The sequence below is a fragment of the Podarcis melisellensis genome, assembly GCF_964234715.1.
Source record: "Podarcis melisellensis genome assembly, chromosome: 5".
Lineage (NCBI taxonomy): Eukaryota > Metazoa > Chordata > Lepidosauria > Squamata > Lacertidae > Podarcis > Podarcis melisellensis.
In genome coordinates, this window is record NC_138537.1 from 5478758 (window position 1) to 5501797 (window position 23040).

The 23040-nt window shown below is 45.2% G+C and overlaps 1 protein-coding gene across 2 annotated transcripts; it reads left to right on the plus strand.

Moving 5' to 3' along the window:
- Positions 1–1497: 1497 nt before the first annotated feature.
- On the plus strand, positions 1498–22313 carry LOC309369828 (cytochrome P450 2J4-like). 2 transcript variants are annotated; one of them, XM_081911175.1, is made up of 10 exons: positions 1498–2185; positions 7121–7234; positions 10202–10364; positions 11906–12055; positions 13078–13238; positions 13592–13771; positions 15471–15612; positions 19603–19790; positions 20675–20816; positions 21476–22313. In XM_081911175.1, the coding sequence occupies exons 3-10, from the start codon at positions 10247–10249 to the stop codon at positions 21652–21654; spliced, it is 1260 nt and encodes a 419-aa protein (XP_081767301.1). In that variant the 5' UTR covers positions 1498–2185; positions 7121–7234; positions 10202–10246; the 3' UTR covers positions 21655–22313. The 2 variants fall into 2 exon arrangements, with proteins under 2 accessions (XP_081767301.1, XP_081767300.1); XM_081911174.1 differs by lacking the exon at positions 1498–2185 and having other exon boundaries at positions 6938–7234.
- Positions 22314–23040: the final 727 nt, after the last annotated feature.

The window sequence follows — 23040 nt, forward strand, 5'->3', positions numbered from 1 at the left end:
GGCGGGCGCCACTACCGAGAAGGCCCTCTGTCTGGTTCCCTGTAGCCTCACTTCTCGCAATGAGGGAACCGCCAGAAGGCCCTCGGCGCTGGATCTCAGTGTCCGGGCTGAACGATGGGGGTGGAGACGCTCCTTTGGGTATACAGGACCGAGGCCGTTTAGGGCTTTAAAGGTCAGCACCAACACTTTGAATCGTGCTCGGAAACGTACTGAGAGCCAGTGCAGATCTCTCAGAACCGGTGTTATGTCGTCCCGGCGGCCACTCCCAGTCACCAGTCTAGCTGCTGCATTCTGGATTAATTGCAGTTTCCGGGTCATCTTCAAAGGTAGCCCCACGTAGAGCGTGTTACAGTAATCCAAGCGTGAGATAACTAGAGCATGCACCACTCTGGCGAGACAGTCCGCGGGGAGGTAGGGTCTTAGCCTGCGTACCAGGTGGAGCTGGTAGACAGCTGCCCTGGACACAGAGTTAACCTGCGCCTCCATGGACAGCTGTGAGTCCAAAATGACTCCCAGGCTGCGCACCTGGTCCTTCAGGGGCACAGTTACCCCATTCAGGACCAGGGAATCCTCCACACCTGCCCGCCTCCTGTCCCCCAAAAACAGTACTTCTGTCTTGTCAGGATTCAACCTCAATCTGTTAGCCGCAATCTGTTACCGGTCCCAGGGCCTGGCTCCTGCATGCACACCTGACACCCAGGCTCAATTCCTGGAATCCCCAGGTTGGGCTAGGAGAGACCTTCTGTTTGAAACCCTGGAGAGATTCTGCCAGGCAGAAACCTAGATCTAAAGAGAGAAAGTTGTGTTTCAACATTATGTAATAAATGTCTCCCACTGATTTCAATCTGACTAAAGTGTGGCTAAAGTTCTCTGGACTGGGGTCTTGTGGATGCTTGGCTGGCTGGCTGGCTGTTGAAAGTGTTTGCCACCTTTCCACTATGCACCCAGGACCATAGCTGTCAACGTTTCCCTTTCTTGAAGGGAAATTTCCTTATTCCGAATAGGATTCCTCGCAAGAAAAGGGAAAAGTTGACAGCTATGCCCAGGAGCCCCAAGGCCTCTCCCATAATAACAGTGACATGACATGAAGCGTCGTAAAATATCCCTGAGCCATAAAAGAGCTAACAAATTTTAGTAGAACAGGCTCCTCAGAAAAACCCAGCAGCAACTGCCTATTATGGTAAGAATTAACAACACGAAGCATTGTAACATTGAACGTTGTAAAAGCTTCAAAGGCGGCAACACCCTAAAGACAACAAAGTGAAATCTAATTTCAGTGGGTGTCCAAAACTTTTATTGAATCAATGTGATTATTCTTCGCATGTTTCACTGACAAGTTGTTACTTAGGAAGGGGGCCAGAGAGGGAGAGATGGTATAAACCAGCATTTTGAAAAGCTCCGGGGCTGGTTGGCAGTTATCTGGGCCCATTCCCCTCTGCTTTCAGGTCCATTTATGGCACTGGTCCCCCTGGCTGATGATATTTGCTGAGAGGGGGAGTGTGACTCTGCTCAATCACCTTGATTTCTCTGAAGGTTTTAAAACCATTGACCGGGGTGCTCTTCTGTAGTGACTCTGGGCAGTGGTGGGGTTGGAGACCCTTGTATTACAGTCGTTCTGCTTCTACCTTCAGGTAACAACAACAACAGTTATTATGGCTATCAAATTCGTATGTTGTTGAGAAGATGTACAAGGCACAGAGCTGGCCCAAGACATTTTGCTGCCTGAGGCAAAGGAGAAGATGGTGCCTCCCCTTCCATGTTCAGAAGGTGGCTGGTCTGCAAAATGACTCAAACGTCAACCCTGGCAACAGGATAGCAGCATTCCCCAGCACACCTGAGGGTTGCTGGCTAGTTCAGAGGGGCCAGAGCAGCCACAGAGGCAGCACTGCTGCCACCCATCAGCAACTTCGCACTGAGGAAGTTGCTTCCCTCTGCCCAATGGTTGTGCCAGTCCTGACAAGGCACTTTCAAATTGCTTTGCAATGTGCTGTCACAATCCTGCACAGGACCAATGCTCATTGGCATTACAAATGCCTCTTCCACATTAGGAAGGATTGGAAAGCATTACGTAGAGCACATTCTATAAGCAGAAGGTCTCCTGTTCCATCCCTGGCATCTCTAATTAAAAAGACCAGATGATTGGAAACACTTCTTGAACGTCTCAAGAAGCCAGATCTGGTCTTGGGTGAGTGTTACAACACAACGTGCAAGAAAGAGATCCAAAAGCTCAGGAATTTGGCACATGCTATAGGTAGATGCTACAGATCCAAGCTTGGGGCATGATACTGTTAAGTTTGAACATGCAAAATGTGGGCTGATATGGCTTTGTCACTCTAATTAAGAGAAGTGATTTAAGTGAGACATATGCCTAAATAATACCACAATTTAGAAGATGTCTCAATATGTTTACTATTACAACTTTACCATAATCTTGCTCAGCAAAATATACATGAATCTATGCAAACTTCATCGCAACTCTGTGAAACTGGTTTAGCGTAGCCTTGGCAGCCCAAGTGCTAGGAAATGTGTGGCTAGTCTTTCCTCCTGGCAAATATTCAGTTTATTGATGATGCAACTATTCTTTACCGTTGCTGTGTTGCAATGCAGTATTTCTTTTAATTAAAAACAGACAGACAGACAGACAGACAGGGTTTTATGCTTTGGAAATGATCCCAAATTTAGGGGGTGGGAAGCCTCATATTTCGCTTATTTACAAGGGCTCTTGGGTCTGTAATAGTGTACAGCGAGTCTTGAGCTCAGCTCACATCTGCAGGCAATCTCTACGGCTGCAGTTTAAAAGGTGGTTTTAAAAATGTGGGCTGGGGGCTTCCTCAGTAGGAGTCTGTCAATTAGAAGATCAGTAATGTGTTCCCCTCCACTCCCAGCTTCATGAATTCTCTGTCTTTCATTACCGTGAATGGAGTCTATTGCCAATGGGAGCACGAGATATGATAGAAGTATGTTAATGGGTTTTTTATAGCTGCAGATGGTCCTACGAATGGGCAGGAGTCGGGGTCTGAGCTGAGTGCTTGGCAGATTTATTCATTCATTTGGGGGGTTATAGGCCTCCTTTCTCCTCTGAGAAATGAAGTACTCCAACTGCAGCAAAACATTAGAAACAGGAGAAAGCCAAAAGTCAACAGAAAAACAACCTCTTAAATTACATATACCGTATTTTTTGCTCTATAAAACTCACTTTTTCCCTCCTAAAAAGTAAGGAGAAATGTGTGTGCGTCTTATGGAGCGAATGCAGGCTGTGCAGCTATCCCAGAAGCCAGAACAGCAAGATCCCTGTTGCTGTTCTGCTTTCTGAGATTCAGAATATTTTTTTTCTTGTTTTCCTCCTCCAAAAACTAGGTGCGTCTTGTGGTCTGGTGCGTCTTATAGAGCGACAAATACGGTGTATAGGAGGGAGCAGTAAAACATGGAAAAAACCCCAAAAGCTAGGGCTAAACAAAAGAAATCTGTGCAACATATAATTCAAGAGAGAGCTGGGAAAGTACTATGAAACTAGTAGAGGATGTTGTGATGCTCACCTGACTTCCTGACAGTTGTGTTGCTTCTGCTTATTGGGAAGAAGAGGTGGAGGTTCAGGGGAGGTCAGCACAGTGTATATGCACTGGCAGGAACACCAGATTAGCCCTGATGGTGTAGACGCACCACATCCACCTCAGACCTACTCTTCTCTTTCTTAGTAAGCAGCAGCAATACAGCTGTTGGGAGGTCAGAAGAAGAAGAAGAGTTTTGATTTGATATCCCACCTTTCACTCCCTTTAAGGAGTCTCAAAGCAGCTAACATTCTCCTTTCCCTTCCTCCCCCACAACAAACACTCTGTGAGGTGAGTGGGTCTGAGAGACTTCAGAGAAGTGTGACTGGCCCAAGGTCACCCAGCAGCTGCATGTGGAGGAGCGGAGACACGAACCTGGTTCACCAGATTATGAGACTACCACTCTTAACCACTACACCACACTGGCTCTCAAGTGAGCACTGCCACCCCACCAGGCCATCTGCTTGCTGAATGGAACACGAGAGAGAGAGAGAGAGAGAGAGAGAGAGAGAGAGAGAGAGAGAGAGAGAGAGAGAGAGAGAGAGAGAGAGAGAGAGAGAGAGAGAATTTGACTGCCAATTGCACACAAAATTTGCATATCCCGCACACTCCAGGGAAAAGGCCCTTCCCGCGCATTCTGCCCACCACTTCAGAAAGCAAAGGCATGTATGAAAGGGCTGCCCCAGATTATCTCAGAGGGCAAGCAGATGCATGGCAACCGAAAAAGGCATCAAATTAAAAACATGCCAACTTTTTGGCACAAAGAAAATATTGGGAGCACACTAATGAGTGGTTGTAGTTAAGCCCTTCTGGGTCCAGGGAGCTTCACTTCCTTGATTTCCAATAGTGTTGCCAAAGGAGGGAGGGAAACAGGCTACCTTGTTTCTGTGCTTTTAAAAGCACCTTGATTTGTAAAAAATGATAGTGCCACCGATTGCTAATATCTGCAGATCAAGCTGCTTCTAGAAGCACGGGTTCATAATTTCGTTTTTTTAAAAGCTGTTTCCCACACTGCTGACTTCGTTAATCGAGTGCACAAGTCTGAGTTTGTTTTTTCAGATTAGAAACTAAAAAAGGTCACCCCAGTCCTCCTCTTCAGTTACTACGACGTTTCCCAGGTGCAGATCTCTTTCATCCATAGCTGTCAACTTTCAGATTTGAAAATAAGGGATCAGCAGCCTCACCTGTCCCCGGGGCCAGTCTACGGGATATCTAACAATCCCAGATAGCAGCGGGAAACGGCGCTGGAATAAGGGAATTTCCCACCGAAAAAGGGAAGGTTGACAGCTATGGTTTCATAGCTTGCATTTATTTTGAATACCTAGATAATTGTTAGAAACTAAGTGGTTTCCAGCTGTAATGTTTTAAGTGATATGGGGGGGGGAAAGGTATAGAAATAGGTTAAAACCTATCAATAAGGATTTGCTGAACTAACAATTTGAACTGGAATACAAAAAAGGGAGGTATGAGGAGGTCGGGGAAATATGTTAATGAAAAACAAGTACTGTGAACTTTATGTGTTTTTAACTATTTTGTATTTTTTGTTATTTTTTCTTTTTTTCTTTTTGATTTTCTTTTATTGTATTAACTTTAAAAACTTTAATAAATATTATAAAAATAAGAAAGATAATTGTTTTGCTAGAAGAAAGAGAGAAACAAACATGCTGATAAGATGCTGACAAACACGCTGATAAGTTTCCCATAAGTGACATCTTCCTGTTCCCCTCAAACAGAAAGCACGGTGTGGAAACCCATTCTGTGAGTCACCTGGCAGATGCCTTGGCATCAGAGAATACTCATAAATCACACCTTAATTAATGACAGATTAAGGGACAATCTCGACAGGATGGCAGAGATTCGTGACCAGCTGTCCTGACTCTTTAAATTTGAGAAGAAAGCAGTTGAACGGGGGGGGGGGGATGAACTCAGGTTATGACAAAAAAGCTCTGGGGCTGAACGATGTGGGTGGAGATGCTCCTTCAGGTCAGCAGCAACACTTTGAATTGTGTTCAGAAATGTTCTGGGAGCCACGGTGGATCTTTTAGGTCAGGGGTTGGCAAACTACGGCCCCCGGGCCGTATCAGGTCCCCCAGGGTTCTAAATCCGGCCCGCCATGAAGCCAGGACTCCCGACAATGGCGGCGAGAGGAACAGGCCGAGTGGTGGTGGCTCTGCCAATGAAATGCCGCGCCTGGTTTACCTCAGCATGGGGATGTCTCTGCCGATCAAACACCGTGCCGTGCTGAGGTAAACCAGGCACGGCGTTTGAGTGGCAGAGATGTCCCCGCACCATGCTGAGGTAAACCAAGTGCATTTGATTGGTGGAGCCGCTGCCACTCGGCCTCTTCCTCCCGCTGCCGCCGCTGCCCTGGTCCTCCTGTGTCTGCTGCTGTCCTGCGTCCCCATGAGGGGGGCAGCAGTGGCGTTCCTGGAGGACAGCCGGCCCAGGCTGGGGCTTAGCGGGGTCACCGCTGCCGCCGCGCTCCCATTAGCGGCCAACGTGACAGTGGAGGATGATGAGGCCAGCGGCGAAGTGGCCCAAGCGGCCTTCACCTCCGGGGAGCAGGAGGATGAAGGGGCGGAAACGCTCACACGGTGTGGCAGCTGCTGGTGAGGCCCAGCTTGTCCTTGTCTCCGTGCTCCTTGGAGAGGTGCACTGGGCAGTGCGTGCCGCTCTTCTCCAGCTCCCACAGGCTCCCAACTTCTGAGGCGCCCAGCTCCCGCGAGCGTGCCAGCCCACTCTCCAAAACTTCCCGTCTGGCCCCCCATTTAAAAAGTTTGAGGACCCCTGTTTTAGGTGTTATAATAAATGCATTCTATCCTTTCTATCCTTAGAACAAAGGAAGGAAGTCAATATGTGTATATGTATGTAATGACTAGATTAGAATGATGACGTGGTTTTATTTGTAGATGTGTGTTTTCGTTTTTGTTTGTGTTTTTTTTTTCTTCCCTTATTTGCACTGTTTTATTTCGGATTCAATGGTTGTAATTTTTGTTGTAATTTTGCATTGAAAATAAAAAAATTAAATAAATAAATGCATTCTAAATGCATTTACTAAATGCATGCATCAGGATGAAGTGCAGGTGAATTTTCATGAGGAGTTAAGGAAATAAATCAATCATGAACTGTGAAGAACTGAATTTAAGATGGGGAAAATGAGAAGCTGGGAGAAAGCAACACTGAGACAGAGTCATTCATCCCTACCTGAGATTCATTGGGAGTCATCCCTCCTTTCTCCAGACCTGCCCAGCTGACCTCATCACCGGCCACTGAGCCAGTGAGAGCTCAGAGTGCACAGTAGGCGTGGCTTAGTCAATAGTGGGGGCTCCCACACTCATTAATACCATTTTTAAAATAATAATAATAATAAACCAAAGAAAAAGGAAGGGAGAGAAAGAGAGGCGATGTGTCTGCAGGAGAGATGACTGCAGAGACATCTCTTAGCAATAATTAGAACCAGGAGGTTTTCTGAAGGAGAGACCGAGGACAAAGGATGAAAAGGGACGTTTAGGGGGATGATTGGGCTAAGTGGACTTTTCCTACTCGCAGTCCTCTCTCTCTTCGTTATACAGTTTCTCAAGCTGCTATGGGCACGGACCCACTTCCCCCCAGGACCGAGGCCTCTTCCCGTTATTGGCAATCTGTGGCTCCTGGATTTTTCCCTTAAGAAAGAGATTCTTGCTAAGGTAATTATTGGCAGTGGCTGGTGGGCAGGCGGGTGGAGGGGGGCAAAGGCATGGTGCCCGGAGGCAGGATAACGTGGGTCATTTGCCCAGAGCTTACTTAAGCATCGTTTTGATCACTACTATGATATTGGCTGAGCCCCCAGAGGACATCTGGGGAGAGATTAGAGACAGTCAGACCTGTCCATTTTGGTTTCTCTGTTTTCTGATATTAAGTTCAGATTTCCACATTTCTGCATCAGCATGCTATTTTTTAAAAGTCCTTGTGAAAGACCTCTCCAGCATTTTTCTGCAAAATTTTCCCAATAGACACACGTTTGCAAGCAATTTCCCCTAAAGTAATGTATTCTTGTATGTTATATCCGCTAATGTATGTAATGCATCTCGGTGCACACTTTCCCCAAATATGCACATTTCTGGGTCACAATATTTGATTGGGGAACCACATTGCAAAACTGAGAGAGGTGCAAATTTCAAAGGATAACTGTTTCGGTTCATGTCATGGTTTCATGAAGTGTGTGTTCAGGAGTTTCATATTAAAGAGTGAATGGAAGCAAATTTCTTCCCCATCCCAAGGAAGGTTGGACTAGATCAGGTCAGCAAAGTGTGTTTAGAACAAAGTTAGTGACCTTCAAACTGGGGAAAACAAAGATAATTAAGAAGAGGAAACAGAAAGAGAAGATTGCAAAACTGAGTCCTCTTACCTATTTTACTGGTGCCTCGTGTTTCTATCCAAATTCACTATTTTCTTTTAACCCAGCAAAGTTGAATTAGAAATCCTTCATCTCCCAAAAGAAAAGAAAAAAATTATCTGGGGTCCCTTGATTTTTATTTTCTGTAAAAAATTTAATCTTTTTTTAAAAGTTACAGGGACCCTGGAGAGCCACTGACAGTCAGTGTAGACAATGCTGAGGTAGATGGACCATTGGTCTGACTCAGTAGAAAGCAGTTTCCTATGCTCCTATCCTAGTAGGTTCCCAGCTGACTGCTGCATGGCAGGGGGAGAGATCTTTTGCCCTCCCCAGAAGGCACCATGAGTCAGAAGGTTATTTAAAAAGCAACTTGTTTACCGAGACGCTCTCAAGTTGGTTAAGTAGTCTTTCCAAAGGCAAAGAAGTCTTCTGTCTAGAAGAAAAGGACTCCCCAGGAAGGAGAGGTGGTTTTCTGGCTGCGATGCTAAACCATAGTTTTAGCGCTATGCACATGGTCAGCATTGCGCCTCAGGCTGGAGTGCTCCCCCTAGTGGTGGGTGGGCTGGGCCCACGTCAATTTGCATGCATTTGCATCTGTTCATTCGTAAGTCTGTATATGTGCGCACACAAAGAATACAAACAGGAGAAACTTCTCAGAAGTGCCAACCAAAGGTTGATTACAGCTCAATACATTCCAGAACACTGGTTCCTTTTTTAGGAGCAATTTTAAACGTTCAAATTGTGTCCTTACCAACCTGGTGTTTTGGACTACAACTCCCATCAGGCAGCACAGTCGCCAAAGTCGCACTGCAGTTAACCAGGCAAGACTTTTGGGAAGCCCTATGCAAGGCGTCTCCCCGTATCGCCTGGCAGCAGCCTGTGGGCAGCCAGCCTGATCTGGTCTTCTGAATGCCAGCAGTCATGGAGAACCTGGCAGGGCAGATGCCAGCACCCGAGGCTCTCTCTAAAAGTACTGCAGTTCTTGAGGGAGAAGGCCCACCATTGGTGCTCCGTGACTCAGCAAGGAGCCAGCTGTGGGACACCCAAGCAAGCGGGATACTGGCTTGGTCCTGGAGTGCCCAACCAGACAGCTGCCAGCATCAGGGACAAGAGCAGAAGTAGCTGCCAGGAAGGGGAGGCCTGCTCCAGGGTTGTGGTCATGTGGCAGCAGAGCTTGGGCAGCTGGGATGGGATATGCCCATTTCACAGAAGGCCAATATGCTTCATGGTAGGCCTGGCACCCCTTCCTCTAGCTGCTACTTCTCCACTCCACATTGTACATACTAGCTGCTTCCAATCTTGTTTACACATTGCACTGCAGACAAGTAGAAGTTGTTATCACATATGTATAAGAATTTGTGTGAAAGGTTGTACATTTCTTGATTTGTCCCACTGCTGCCAACTTCCTTTTTGCTGTATAGCCCAGTTGGTTAGAGCATGGTGCTGATAATGCCAAGGTCGCAGAGTTGATCCCCCTACAGGACAGCTGCATATTCCTGCATTGCAGGGGATTGCAGATGATCTTCAGGGTCCCTTCCAACTCTATGGTTCTGAGGCTCAACTATAGCAACCAACTAGACGACTGTACAGCTAAAATATTTGTGCACAAGGTACATAGATTGTACCTTCATTGAATATTGCATGTAAACAACCCTGCAGAGATTTGGGGTTAAAGGACTTCATGTTCCTGACCTCCGTAATCTTCATGACACTCCTCTAAGGCAGGTCAGTGTCCATAAGAAAGTAGTCTCCTCATATTTTCACGGTCAAGGCAAAATCTGAACTCAGAGCTTTGTGGTTCACAGAACTGCATAATTCCCAGACCCCAATCCTTTAGTGACCCCATGCTAAAAGAAAAATGCCAGAAAATCTCCTTTCAGCTCACTTCTTCAGCTGTGGTTTTAACTACAGCTGTGCATAGCTAAACTATGGAACTCCTTGCCACAGGAGGCAGTGATGGCCACCAACTTGGGTAGCTTTAAAAGAGGACTGGGCAAATTCATGGAGGAGGAGAGAGCTATCAGTGGCTTGAGCCAGGATGGCTATGCTCTGTCTCTACATCTGGAGACTGTACTGTTTGTGAACAGCAGCCGCTGGAAACGGCAAGAGGGGAGAGTTGCTCTTGTGTTCAGAGCCTGTTTCTGGGTTTCCTGTGGGCATCTGGTTGGCCATTGTGAGAACAGGATGCCGGACTAGATGGGCCATTGGCCTGATCCAGTAGGGATTGTCTTATATTCTTGCTTTTTTAAAAAAATAAAAATGATAATGAACTTTCTAGTTGGCAAACATCTATGGAGACATCTACACCGTCTGGGCAGGAACCATGCCTTTTGTTGTGCTGAATGGATACAAGGCAGTGAAAGAGTGCCTTGTCACTCACTCGGAAGAGACTGCGGGAAGAGCGCTCTCACCTTTCTATAAGGATCTGATGGGCGAAAAAGGTAAACACCGATATTATTCTTTTCTTGGAATTTAGACTAAAGCAGATCTTTGGTGTCCTTCTGATGCCTTGAACAAACAGGTAGCAAGAAGAAATCTGGTAAACTCCTGGCACAAAGATACTGCAGAGCTGAAGCTATTAAATTCTTCCTGCCAACTGAGGTCCAATTTCAGTTTTTGACCTCACCCCATCTCTTTCTTAGTATGCAAGAGGTAGATAGATAGATGATAGATGATAGATAGATAGATGATAGATGATTGATATAGATGATAGATAGATAGATAGATAGATAGATAGATAGATAGATAGATAGATAGATAGATAGATGATAGATAGATAGATAGATAGATGATAGATAGATAGATGATAGATAGATAGATAATAGATAGATGATAGATGATTGATAGATAGATAGATAATAGATAGATGATAGATAGATAGATAGATAGATAGATGATAGATAGATAGATGATAGATGATAGATAGATAGATAGATATAGATAGATAGATAGATAGATAGATAGATAGATAGATAGATAGATAGATAGATGATGATACGGTGGTACCTCAGGTTACATACGCTTCAGGTTACAGACTCCGCTAACCCAGAAATAGTGCTTCAGGTTAAGAACTTTGCTTCGGGATGAGAACAGAAATTGTGCTCTGGCGGCGCAGTGGCAGCAGGAGGCCCCATTAGCTAAAGTGGTGCTTCAGGTTAAGAACAGTTTCAGGTTACGTACAGACCTCCGGAACAAATTAAGTACTTAACCCGAGGTACCACTGTAGATAGATAGATAGATAGATAGATAGATAGATAGATAGATAGATATAAACAACATGAGTCAGGAATATGGAATCCTGTTTCAGGGATATTAAAATAAACTGTTTTCTTTAATGCTTTTACGAATAAAATAGATGTTAACCTTTACAGGTTTGAGCACTATCTGTGCGGAGTATTTATTATAAACACACACATACAATGCTATTTTTCTAGAAAAAAAGAAGTGCCAGAAATCACCATGAACACTTCCCTTGTTCTCTTAGAATGGCAATGGAGAGGTGCCAGAACTGAGTTGTCATGTAGCATTACAAAGAATCTGTCATTCACATTTATTTGGGACTGCCTAATAACTTAATTGTCACAGTCTGTACCTTCTGCAATGCATTTCCCTCTGACCTCACTGCTTCCCATCCTGCCAGTAGCTGAGGATATCACTTTGTGCATCTTACAAAGTGGACTGTGGACTAGAAAGCTCACACCGGCCTTTGTCTATCTGGTCCTCCCCAGATGTTTTGGATAACAACTCCCACCAGCCCATCCAAGCCACCTGGAGAGCCCCAGGTTAGCAAAGACAGGCTTGTGCCATAGTTAATTTGCCAGCCTTCAAGGAACATCTTTATCTCTTTAGCTGCAATGGATAAACACAGTTGAAAGAATCTGTCGTTGCCAACATTATTGTGGAGGGCAAAAGATATTATCGCCCATCATGTTACAGCTGCACTGCTTGACACAGAAAAAGGATTTTCTTTTGTGTCACACAGGCATTTATCCTACGAACAACCATAACTGGAAGCAGCAGAAATACTTTGCCATGATGGCACTAAGAAGCCTTGGGGTGGGGAAGAAGCACCTGGAACACAGAATTCACAACGAAGCCCACCAACTCCTAATGGCAGTGACAAGCAAGGAAGGTAAGCTTTTAGTTTTTGATTATGATAGCCCTCTCCACACGACACGTGATCTGGGGTTCCTTCTTGCAATGGACCGATCTGCAAGGCACTCGGAAGACAACTGAAATGAAAGGGTACGGCCCCATCCCTCTGGAATTCAGCTGACGGCTGAGGCACTTGCCAAAATAACTGGTTATCTTGCAAAGAGGAGGACACCGCTTCCTTGCAGTGCTTGCCCTGCACAGCAGCTGTTTCCAAGTGATCCAATTGTCTTTAAATTTGAGATGAGCAGGTTTGTTTTGTGGCTGTGAACTCATCTTCTGCCAGTTCTGCCACATATGAATGCAAAGTGGAGTGTGGACAAAATGAAACAAATGAGGTTTGCTACAAGAGAGAGGGCCTTTTCAGTGTTGGCACCCCAGAGGGGTCTGCCTAGTGCCAACATGACGATCTTTTTAGGTGCCCGGTGAAGGCGTTTCTGGTTGTAAATGTTTTTTACTGCTTTTAAAAAAGAAACTTTATTATTTTAAAAAATGCAAAATACAAACAACATTCAACATATTGATACAAAGGGTGGTGGGGAGGAAAACTAGAGTATATAAGCGGGAGGGGAAGAAAAAGGAAAAGAATACCCTACATTAATTCATTGGCGATGGTGTGTGAGTGTGTGTAAAGGTAAAGTGACCCTTGACCATTAGGTCCAGTCGTGACCAACTCTAGGGTTGCGGTGCTCATCTCGCTTTATTGGCCGAGGGTGCCGGCGTACAGCTTCCGGGTCATGTGGCCAGCATGACTAAGCCGCTTCTGGTGAACCAGAGCAGCGCATGGAAACATCGTTTACCTTCCCGCCAGAGCAGTACCTTTTTATCTACTTGCACTTTGACGTGCTTTCGAACTGCTAGGTTGGTGGGAGCAGGGACCAAGCAACGGGAGCTCACCCCCGTCCCGGGGATTCAAACCACCGACCTTCTGATCGGCAAGTCCTAGGCTGCCCGTGCCCCTGAGTGTGTGTACCATGCCACTAATACTTCCTGCATTCACAGGTTTAGCCTTCGACCCCCAGACCCCCATAAACCACGCTGTGGCCAATGTCATCTGCTCTTTGCTGTTTGGGCATCGCTTCGCCAGTGAGGACAACTCTTTCAACCGATTGATAAAAGCCACCTATTTGATCGTCTTCATTCCGGCTTCTTTCAGGGGTGGGGTGAGCTTCCTTCTATTCCTGCTCTTGTTCTCTTAAAAGCCGTTTTCTGTTATGCTTCCTCAAATTAAGTGAAAACAGTGACCTTTCCGCTCAGGGTCCTTGTGTTCTCACCCCACACAGTGCATGCTGCAAAACTCCACCTATTTTGGGGGTTTGGCACGACCAGCTGCTGCCTTCCTTTTTATTCTTTTGCAAGATCAATCTGCATCCTTTGCAGAAACATTGCATTCTTCTGAAAAATGCCCTGCCTCCCCTTTCCAGCACATTAAGGTTCTCTCAGAGCCGTTTTTTGGCTCACTCGGAATTAATTTCACGACACTCCTCCTCACCTGCATTTTCCTTTGTTGCCACAGGTATATAATGTTTTCCCGCAGATTATGCGCCGCCTACAAGGGTCGCATCAACAAGCGTTTGAATACAACAACTTCCTCCATGCCCTTGTGAAGGACGAGGTCCAAAGCCACCAGGAAAGATGGAAGGAAGGTCAAGAACCAGAGGATCTCATTGACCTCTACCTGGACCAAATGGCAAAGGTAAGAACATGGCTTCTGTCCAGCTTCATCACCATGCCTGTCCTCCTGAGGCAAAGCCGGCCTCTGATGTTGCTTCACCCACAGCCAGCCAGCTTTAGGGCACATTCAAACCAAACATTTAAAGCACTATCTGAAGAAGTGTGCATGCACACGAAAGCTTATACCCAGAACAAACTTAGTTGGTCTCTAAGGTGCTACTGCACAATTTTTTAATTTTTATTTATTTATTTAAAGCACTGTGGTGCTGCTTTAAGTAGCCGTGGATTCCCCCAAAGAATTCTGGGAGCTGTGGTTTGTTAAGGGTCCTGACAGTCGCTCGGAGGCCACTATTCCCTTCACAGAACTACAATTCCCAAAATTCGCTGGAAATTAGGGGTGGAATCCCTACTACAGTGTTACCTCAGGTTAAGAACTTAATACATTTTGGAGGTCGATTCTTAACCTGAAACTGTTCTTAACCTGAGATACCACTTTAGCTAATGGGTCTGCCCACTGCCACCGTGCCACTGCCGTGTGATTTCTGTTCTCATCCTGAGGCAAAGTTCTTAGCCCAAGGTACTATTTCTGGGTTAGTGGAGTCTGTAACCTGAAGTGTCTGTAACCCGAGGTACCACTGTACTCTGGAAATCACGCTAGCAAGGCCCACGAGGACCCTGACTGAGGTTGAATGGGCCCTAAATGTACCACCTCCGTATTGATGAATTGCATTTATATGTCACTCACAGAACATCAGAAGTCCTCCGGGCAGTTTAAAACTCAGTGCCAAATGCAGTCCAGAGTCCAAAACAATTAAACTAGTTAGCAACAACAGAAAGCAGCAGAAGACAAACTAGCTACAAACAGGGCTGGTCTACGTGAGGCAAGATGAAGCAATTGCCTCAGGTGGGACGACCCACAGTGGCAGCAGATCCAGCCTCCAAGGGATGCCTCACTTGTAGCAACGGCTACAGGACACCCCTTGGAGGCCGGATCTGCCTTTCCCACAGCACCCCCCCACACACACACACATAATATCGCCTCAACAGCAGCCTCTTGGTGAATAGGAGGGTCTGCTGGTCTCCTTCCTCCCCTAGGAAGGAAATGGCAGGGGCTGCCCTCTCTGGTCTGCTGGGGTCTTCACCCATCTGGCACGGGTGGGCCCCTTTCCCCCACACAACGGCCTTTGATTCCCAGTTCAGCCATCGTGTCAGGTTGATTTGATTCTGCCTCCTGTGTTTCTGATGTGGATCTTCACTCCCTGTTCTTTCCTGGTGGGGAAGCCCCGCCATTTTGTGGTTCACCACAGGTGCCAAAGTGTCTTTGAGCTGGCCCGTTCTGCAAACCAGCCTAAGCACAGCAGCATAAAATCAATTTTGAAGCAGCCAAGAGAGAAAATGTTGGCACAAGAATCTGAAAATATCCAATAAATATAGCTTTGTGCTTACCCTTCTGAATGTTGCTGCTCATTATATGGAAGGTTTTCTGGGGGTCAGTTTTCTGGGGGTCAGGAATAGGCTGGGAGTGGGGTATAAGTAGCTGCAGAGAAAAAGGAGCGTTTCGGGAGCCCTGACTGTTCAGCAACTGAATCTCTGGCAACTGAATCTTTGACTCATGACCTGGCTCTGCCTCCAATACTGGCTGGCCAAAAAGGCCAAGGAAACTTCACAAGTAGCTCTTGATGGAAAGGGATCTACTAAGCTTTTGTGCATTTTGCCCACAGAACAAAGATGAGCCAACGTCCACTTTCAATGAAGACAACCTGGTTCAAACTGTAGTTGACCTCTTGATTGGAGGGACCGTGAGCACCACGACTATCCTGTACTGGGGATTGCTTTACTTGTTAAAATATCCAGATGTTCAAGGTGAGTCACTCATCATCATCATCTGCATCATTTTATTTGCAGTCCGCCTTCCCATACTTAAAACCATGCTCAAGGTGACTCACAACAGGGTGTGTTACATTTGATGTGAGGAAAAGGCTTCAAGAAGTATGCAGCCCAATTGAACAATTTCCACATTAATCGTAACATGATCTAAAAGAAAGATGTACAAAAATTTAATAGCAATAACAACAACAACCCCCACTGAACAATACCCCCAGGCCCAAGGGTCTGTCCAGCAGCCTCAGCTTTTGTAGCTGGAGTCAATCACTCAGGGCTCCACCCACCCTGGCCAGGTGTAAAAAGGCTTGCAAGGCAGGCAGCAGGTCTTCCAGGACTCACAGCCGAGGTTGAGGCCATTGCAAAGTGTGTTGCTAATGTTGATTCAAGAACTGTGTTGCCCAGTCCAGATGTAAGCATGTGCAAGACTGTGCATGCGACCCAGGAACATCAGCTGGGGGTGAGCATCCACGACTGTGTTGCAATGGGAATGGGAATACCAATGCCGCGTACTCTGAATGGTATAAGAGGTCATTGTTTTATGGTCCACCTTGTATTTGCCAAATGCGGGGCAGAATGGAATATGGTGCCTTCTTACCAGTGGTGTGGTATAACCAGTGTGGTGTAGTGGTTAAGAGTGGTAGACTCGTAATCTGGTGAACTGGGTTTGATTCCCCGCTCCTCCACATGCAGCTGCTGGGTGACCTTGGGCTAGTCACACTTCTCTGAAGTCTCTCAGCCCCACTCACCTCACAGAGTGTTTGTTGTGGGGGAGGAAGGGAAAGGAGAATGTTAGCCGCTTTGAGACTCCTTCGGGTAGTGATAAAGCGGGATATCAAATCCAAACTCTTCTTCTTACATCCCTAGCCAAGGCTGCACATTGCATGAAATGTGTGATCCCATTGAACGTGTCTGGATTTGGGGTTAAAACAACACATGTTGTAGAGCAGGAGTTCCATAAACTCTTTTTCTCTGCCCCCAACCTGACCCTGTAAAAAGCATGATTCAGAATAGCGGTTTGCACAACACAGCAACATTCAAAGCAGTAACAGTTCACTGCACATTTAGACCAAATCCAATGAAAAATTTTTAGTTTCGTTCATTTGACAAAATTGCTTAACTTAGTCCAGCACCCTTCTGTTGCCCCCTGGCCTCTTAATGCCCCCCTAGGTAACCCTCCCCACTCCCAGTGGGTGGTACCACCCACACTGGGTCCCTCTGATGCAGAGCATGATTAAGAGCAAGACTAAGTTTTCTCCCCCTGCCTTGCTGCTATAAACCACCCCTTCCCAAGCCACTGTTTCCATTGGAATGGGACTCAGCTACTGGGGTCAACAGCAACTTCAAGGAGGCAGGTTTTTTCCAGGAACATGGAAAGAGGAGGAGGAAAATCAGCTTCCCACTGGCCAGAGTTTCAATCCTGACTAGGCCCACCCGGCTGCTGTTTAAAACAAAACAAGAAACACACCCAGGGACATTCAATACAATGTAAGGCCCCCATAGAGAAAGCACCCATAAGTAGAGGGTCGGTAATACTTTTATGATGCTGTTGCATTACAATAAATATAGTTTTAAATGCTGTATTTTGCCATGGAAAGATTTTGTTTCGAACAGCAATTAAAAAAATAATTGAATGCATTCAACAAATAGACTAGCTAATAATGACTGTAGAATAACAAAATTGCAAAATTCAGTCGACTACATGTGTGGAACTCCTAAAATTACAAAGTAAGATGACAATGGTGCAATCCCAGATTAAAGAGCAGTGAGAATTGAGTCAGACCTGCAAAGCTTTTTGCAAAATATCAAGAGAGTTGGAGGAAGAGTGTGAATCTCCTGTAACAGGAGCCAAATGAACAGGTCTAGGCAGAACCTTGAAGAGTTGGGTCTCACTTCCTGCTGAACCGCCGCATGCAGAAAGTCAACCAGTGTAGCTTCCGTCGATGTGTTTCCTTACCCAGAAAACTGCACCGGGGGAAATTCTGCCTGCCATGAAGCTGTGAAAGAAATAGGAGAGCTTGAGGGTAAAAAAGCGGGGTGACCACAGCATATCAGTATGGCCTGGGGCAGTATGTTCTACAGCCTTGCATTAACTTACAAGGCACATTAACAACTTAGGGTCGGGATACCCCAAGGACCACAAACTCACTATATCACTGCCTGATCAGTGAGGTCTGTGGCAGAGTGAGTGGCCCTCTGTGGCTCACAGCTACAGCTTGCAACTATCAGGAGCTGTACGTTCAGCATTGTGGGCCCAATCTTGTGGAGCTCTCCAAAGGCTGAGATCAGAGAAGTTGAAGTTCAGGTGTGTGTTGTTTTTTATAAAGATATTTATTAAAATTTTCAATGTTAATACAATAAAAATCAAAAAGAAAAAAGAAAAGAAATCAGAAAAATACAAAAAAAGAAAATAATTAAAAAACACACAAAGTTAACTTATTTTCCTTTAACTTATTTCCCCGACCTCCTCATACCTCCCTTTTTTGTATTCCAATTCAAATTGTTAATTCAGCAAATCCTTATCAATAAACTTTAACCTTCTTCTAAACCTTTTTTCCATATTCTCTTAAAACATTACAGCTGGAAACCACTTAATTTCTATCCGACATCATTTTAACATTCATTAATTTTACAATATTTCTGTAAATAGTCTTTGAATTTCTTCCAATCTTCTTCCGCCGACTCTTCTCCCTGGTCTCGGATTCTGCCAGTCATTTCTGCCAATCCCATATAATCCATCACCTTCATCTGCCATTCTTCCAGAGTGGGTAGATCCTGTGTCTTCCAATGCTTTGCAATGAGTATTCTTGCTGCTGTTGTAGCATACATAAAAAAAAGTTCTGTCCTTCTTTGGCACCAATTGGTGTTTTTTATTCCAACAGGCATTTCTGGTTTTAGGGTGAATTTTAACTGGCTTTGTATTTTGTAATTCAGTTTGTGGAATTCATTTTAGTGCCAAGAGGCTCATATTGAGCAATGGAATGTTCTCCTCCTGCCAGGCACCTCCCGGCACATTCCAGGGGTGTGTGAATCAATATATAACTTGTTGAAATAAAGGAATCAACCTTATGATGGCCCATTTTCCATATGCCTCAAGTCCAAAGGGTCCAGGGCAGAAATGGGGAACCTGCGGCCCCTCCAGATGTTGCTGAACTACAATTCCTTTCAGCACCAGTCAGCACGGCCAATGGCCAGGAATCATGGGAGTTGTAGTCCAGGGCCATCTGGAGGTCCACAGGACCTCCACCCTTAAAAATAAAATTTTAAAAATGAAAAATGAAAGACGGAGAGTTTTTTCACATGTGGTGGACATGTAAAAAAATGGGAAAAAATTGGGATATGATTTATAACGAATTGAAAAAACTGTTTAAATATAACTCCCCCCAAAAAACAGAAGCCTTTTTGCTGGGATTGACAGGAGATGAATTAAGAAAAGCAGATCAGAGACTGTTTATGTATGCTACAACTGCTGCCATAATCTTAGTAGCCCAAAAATGGAAAACTCGGGAAATACCAACACTAGTGGAGTGGCAAACAAAAATGGTAGAATTAGCAAAACTGACCCACAGGATTCGTAACCAAGAGGAAACAAAGTTCAAAAATGAATGGAGTAAATTTGTCGAATATATAGGTAATAACTGTAGAAGTTTAAAGACTGTAGTAGGATTAAAATAAATTTTGTGACGTGTATAGAATGCTATTAAGAATCTGCGAAAAAAGAGAAAATTTAATATGAAAACCTGTTGAGGGGAGGGAGGGAAGTCCATGCGCGATAGAGCGTTTAGAAAATAAGTAGACATATGATTGTGGAATGTTAGAGTATTTTGTTTATGTTAAAGAAAACTCAATAAAAAGCATTTAAAAAATAAAAAAAATTTTTTTTAAAAAATCAACGAGATGGTATGAGGAAATGAAGACTAACAAGTAAGAAGAATTCTGCTGGCATCCATTAAGGGAATTATTTATCTGCAGAGAAAATCCATGAGGAAATAGATGCCGTTCTGAGACCTTCCCACGTCATCACTTATGAGGACCGGATTAAAGTGCCCTACACCAATGCTGTACTTCATGAGGTGATGCGCCATTGCAATGTGTCCCTCACCGGACCTTTCCGGAAATGCTTGGAGGACATCACTTTGCTGGGCTTCCCCCTTAAAAAGGTACAAGATGCTCCTTCCCCCAAAAGCAGCACAGGCAGAAAGGCAGGGTATGAATAAACATACAATAAATATAATCATCATTGTGACCATTACTGGCACCAGTCAGGAGCTGGGATGCTTTGGGTTCCTCCAGACAGCCTGTTTATTTGATTACATAGATGGGGATCTTGCAAAAAGGTTTGCCCATCAGTCGTTTCACACAATTTTGAATCATGTTTCTCATTTGTTTTTATTTTGCTTATTTATTTATTTCATAGAATTCATACGCTGTTCGATTTTTAAAAATTTTTTATTCAGTCGTACCTTGGAAGTCGAACAGAAACCGATCCGGAAGTCTTTTCGACTTCCAGAACGTTCAGAAACCAAAGCACGGCTTCTGATTGGCTGCAGGAAGCTCCTGCAGCCAGTCAAAAGCCGTGGAGGCCCGGTCATACGTTCAGCTACCAAAAATCGTTCAAAAACCGGATTTCAATTGTTCAGGAGCCAATTTGTTCAAGATCCAAGGTACAAAAAGGATAAAATAGTAATATTATCTCTAGAATATAGAGAGCCAGTGTGGTGTAGTGGTTAAGAGCGGTAGTCTTGTAATCTGGGGAACCAGGTTCGCGTCTCCGCTCCTCCACATGCAGCTGCTGGGTGACCTTGGGCCAGTCACACTTCCCTGAAGTCTCTCAGCCCCACTCACCTCACAGAGTGTTTGTTGTGGGGGAGGAAGGGAAAGGAGAATGTTAGCCGCTTTGAGACTCCTTAAAGGGAGTGAAAGGCAGGATATCAAATCCAAACTCCTCTTCTTCTTCTAGAAAGAACTAACAAGGATGTTCTGATGGAAACAATTAATTTGCAAACTCATCCGAAGTAATTCTCTCCTTCTCCCTTTTGCGCAGGGGACCCTGGTGCTGCCCAACCTTCACTCGGCGCTGTATGATCCTGAGTACTGGGAGACCCCCTGGACCTTCAACCCAGGACATTTCCTCGACTCGTTTGGCCGGTTTGCAAGCAATAAAGCCTTCTTGCCTTTTTCGACAGGTAAAGAACCTACTCCTTCTCCTTTCCCAGGATGCAGATTTAATGGTGAAATCCCATTACCGTGATGGTGGTGGTGATAACAACAACAACAACAACAACAATAATATATTTATATCCTGCCCATCTGGCTGGGTTTCCCAAGCCACTCTGGGTGGCTCCCAACAGAAAATTAAAAGCACAATAAAACTTCAAACATTAAAAACTTCCCTGAACAGGGCTGCCTTCAGATGTCTTCTAAAAGTTGGATGGTTATTTCCTTGACATCTGATGGGAGGGTGTTCCACAGGGCGGGTGCCACTACCAAGAAGGCCCTCTGCCTGGTTCCCTGTAACTTGGCTTCTCGTAGCCCTCGGCGCTGGACCTCAGTGTCTGGGCAGAACGATGGGGGTGGAGATGGTCCTTCAGGTATACTGGGCTGAGGTCGTTTAGGGCTTTCAAGGTCAGCACCAACACTTTGAATTGTGCTCAGAAATGTACTGGGAGCCAATGTAGGTCTTTCAGGACCGGTGTTATATGGTCTCAGCGGCTTCCGAGTTACACAGCCCACCTTTGATGATAATTGGGTAACATCAAATGAGCATGACCAACACAGTAGGCAAGGGCTTGGAATTGTGTCTTTCTTTCATGGAAGCGATTCTGTTCCTACGATTCTCCTGCAGGGCGCCGGTCCTGCGTGGGAGAACCTTTGGCAAGGATTGAGCTTTTCATCTTCTTCGCTAACCTGCTGCGTGCCTTCAAGTTCCACCTTCCAGACGCAGAAAAGGAAGTCAACATGGAAGCCATTAATGTAGGTATCTGTCAGCCGCACCCGTACAGGATCCTCGCAATTCCACGCTAACCCAACCTGGCTGCAATTTCCTTCCAGGAGCAGCTGGGTGGGCCAGATGGGGAGCTGTTGGAAGAGCCCATGTCATCCATTCTCGTTGCAGCAGTTGCTCGCAAGCTTCTTAAAGCTGCCACCCTCAACCTTAGTTACCTGTTGCTCAGGTGAACTTCAGCTTGCACCAGGTGAAGCCTTCCGGAAAGAATCAATGAATGGCCATCTTCTTCCTCTCTCCAAGTGAGAGATGGAGAAGTGGCATAAGGGAGAAAACCCAGGTGGGAGCTGGGAGGAAAGGCAGCCACAGGTGACAGGTGTGGCTTCCACCCAATGCTTGTGGGTTAATTGGAGCGAACATTTTTGGAATGACAATTCTCCACCTCCCCCAATTCTTATGCTGCCATTTTATTCCTTTGTTAGGCATTCTTCTCTCTCCTATTCCATTTTTAAGTGACTAAATTAGGCTAGTTTATTCGTAGTGTTTTATACAACTCAGTAGGGATTGGTTCCTTTGCATTTACTTATTGACAGTATTAAATCTAATTGTACCTAGTATGTCTCTTGAAATGTTATCCTGACTCTTTGGGAACCGTTTTGTGGAGATCACACTTCGTGAACCCGACGGAAGTGGGCTGAGGTTCATAAAAAGCTTGTGCCATAATAAATGTGTTTATTAAGTGATGAAAGACTCTTTGTTGCTTTATCACAAATACCATGATAGCCCAGGTTTTGAACACCTGCCACGCTTAATTCCATGCTGCTTCCTGTGTCATTTTGTAGACAGCAACCTGGAATGTAAGTGTTTGCATTTCTCTGTAGCTAAATGGTTATAACCAGACCACACCAATGACTGCAGGAGGTGTGAAATAAACCATGCAGGGCTGGGTACTGTGCATATTGACAACCCTTGTTATCCATTTAAGAGAGATACCATCTCTTACCTCCAGGATCTTCCCACCCTTTCCCACTAACACGGAAGGAAAAGGAGATTGCATATACACACATACATATATACAAATATATACAGGCACTCCCTGGTCTCCAAGCTTGCTCTGCTTTTTCTAATTTCCCGTGGTAGCATGTTGGAGCAAAGCAACAAAAGGGATATAGGGAGTGATTGCCACTACAAAGAAAATCATTCCCAGGCAGGAAATATTTTTTTCAGATGCCTCATTCTGTTTCCTGTACAGGCCTGTCAATTTCCTGTATCCAAATGGGGCTGACAAATTGAAAACGTAGACAGTTGCAAAGTCTAGTGGGCAACAGAGATGCCTGGAAGAGTTGTCTATAGCAGAGAAAAATGAGGCCATTTTCCATTTCCCTTACCGTTTTCAACACACACACACACAACCGGCAAAGCATCACCATAAAAAAGCGCCACAGTATAAAAGAACACAACTCACC

Excerpts from the sequence above, each read along its gene's own strand:
- LOC309369828 (XM_081911174.1), top strand. The coding sequence starts at position 7,064 with ATGATTGGGCTAAGTGGACTTTTCCTACTCGCAGTCCTCTCTCTCTTC. Across the intron at positions 7,235-10,201 it reads AGAAAGAGATTCTTGCTAAG|TTGGCAAACATCTATGGAGA; the intron begins GTAATTATTGGC and ends TGAACTTTCTAG. Across the intron at positions 13,772-15,470 it reads ACCTGGACCAAATGGCAAAG|AACAAAGATGAGCCAACGTC; the intron begins GTAAGAACATGG and ends TTTTGCCCACAG.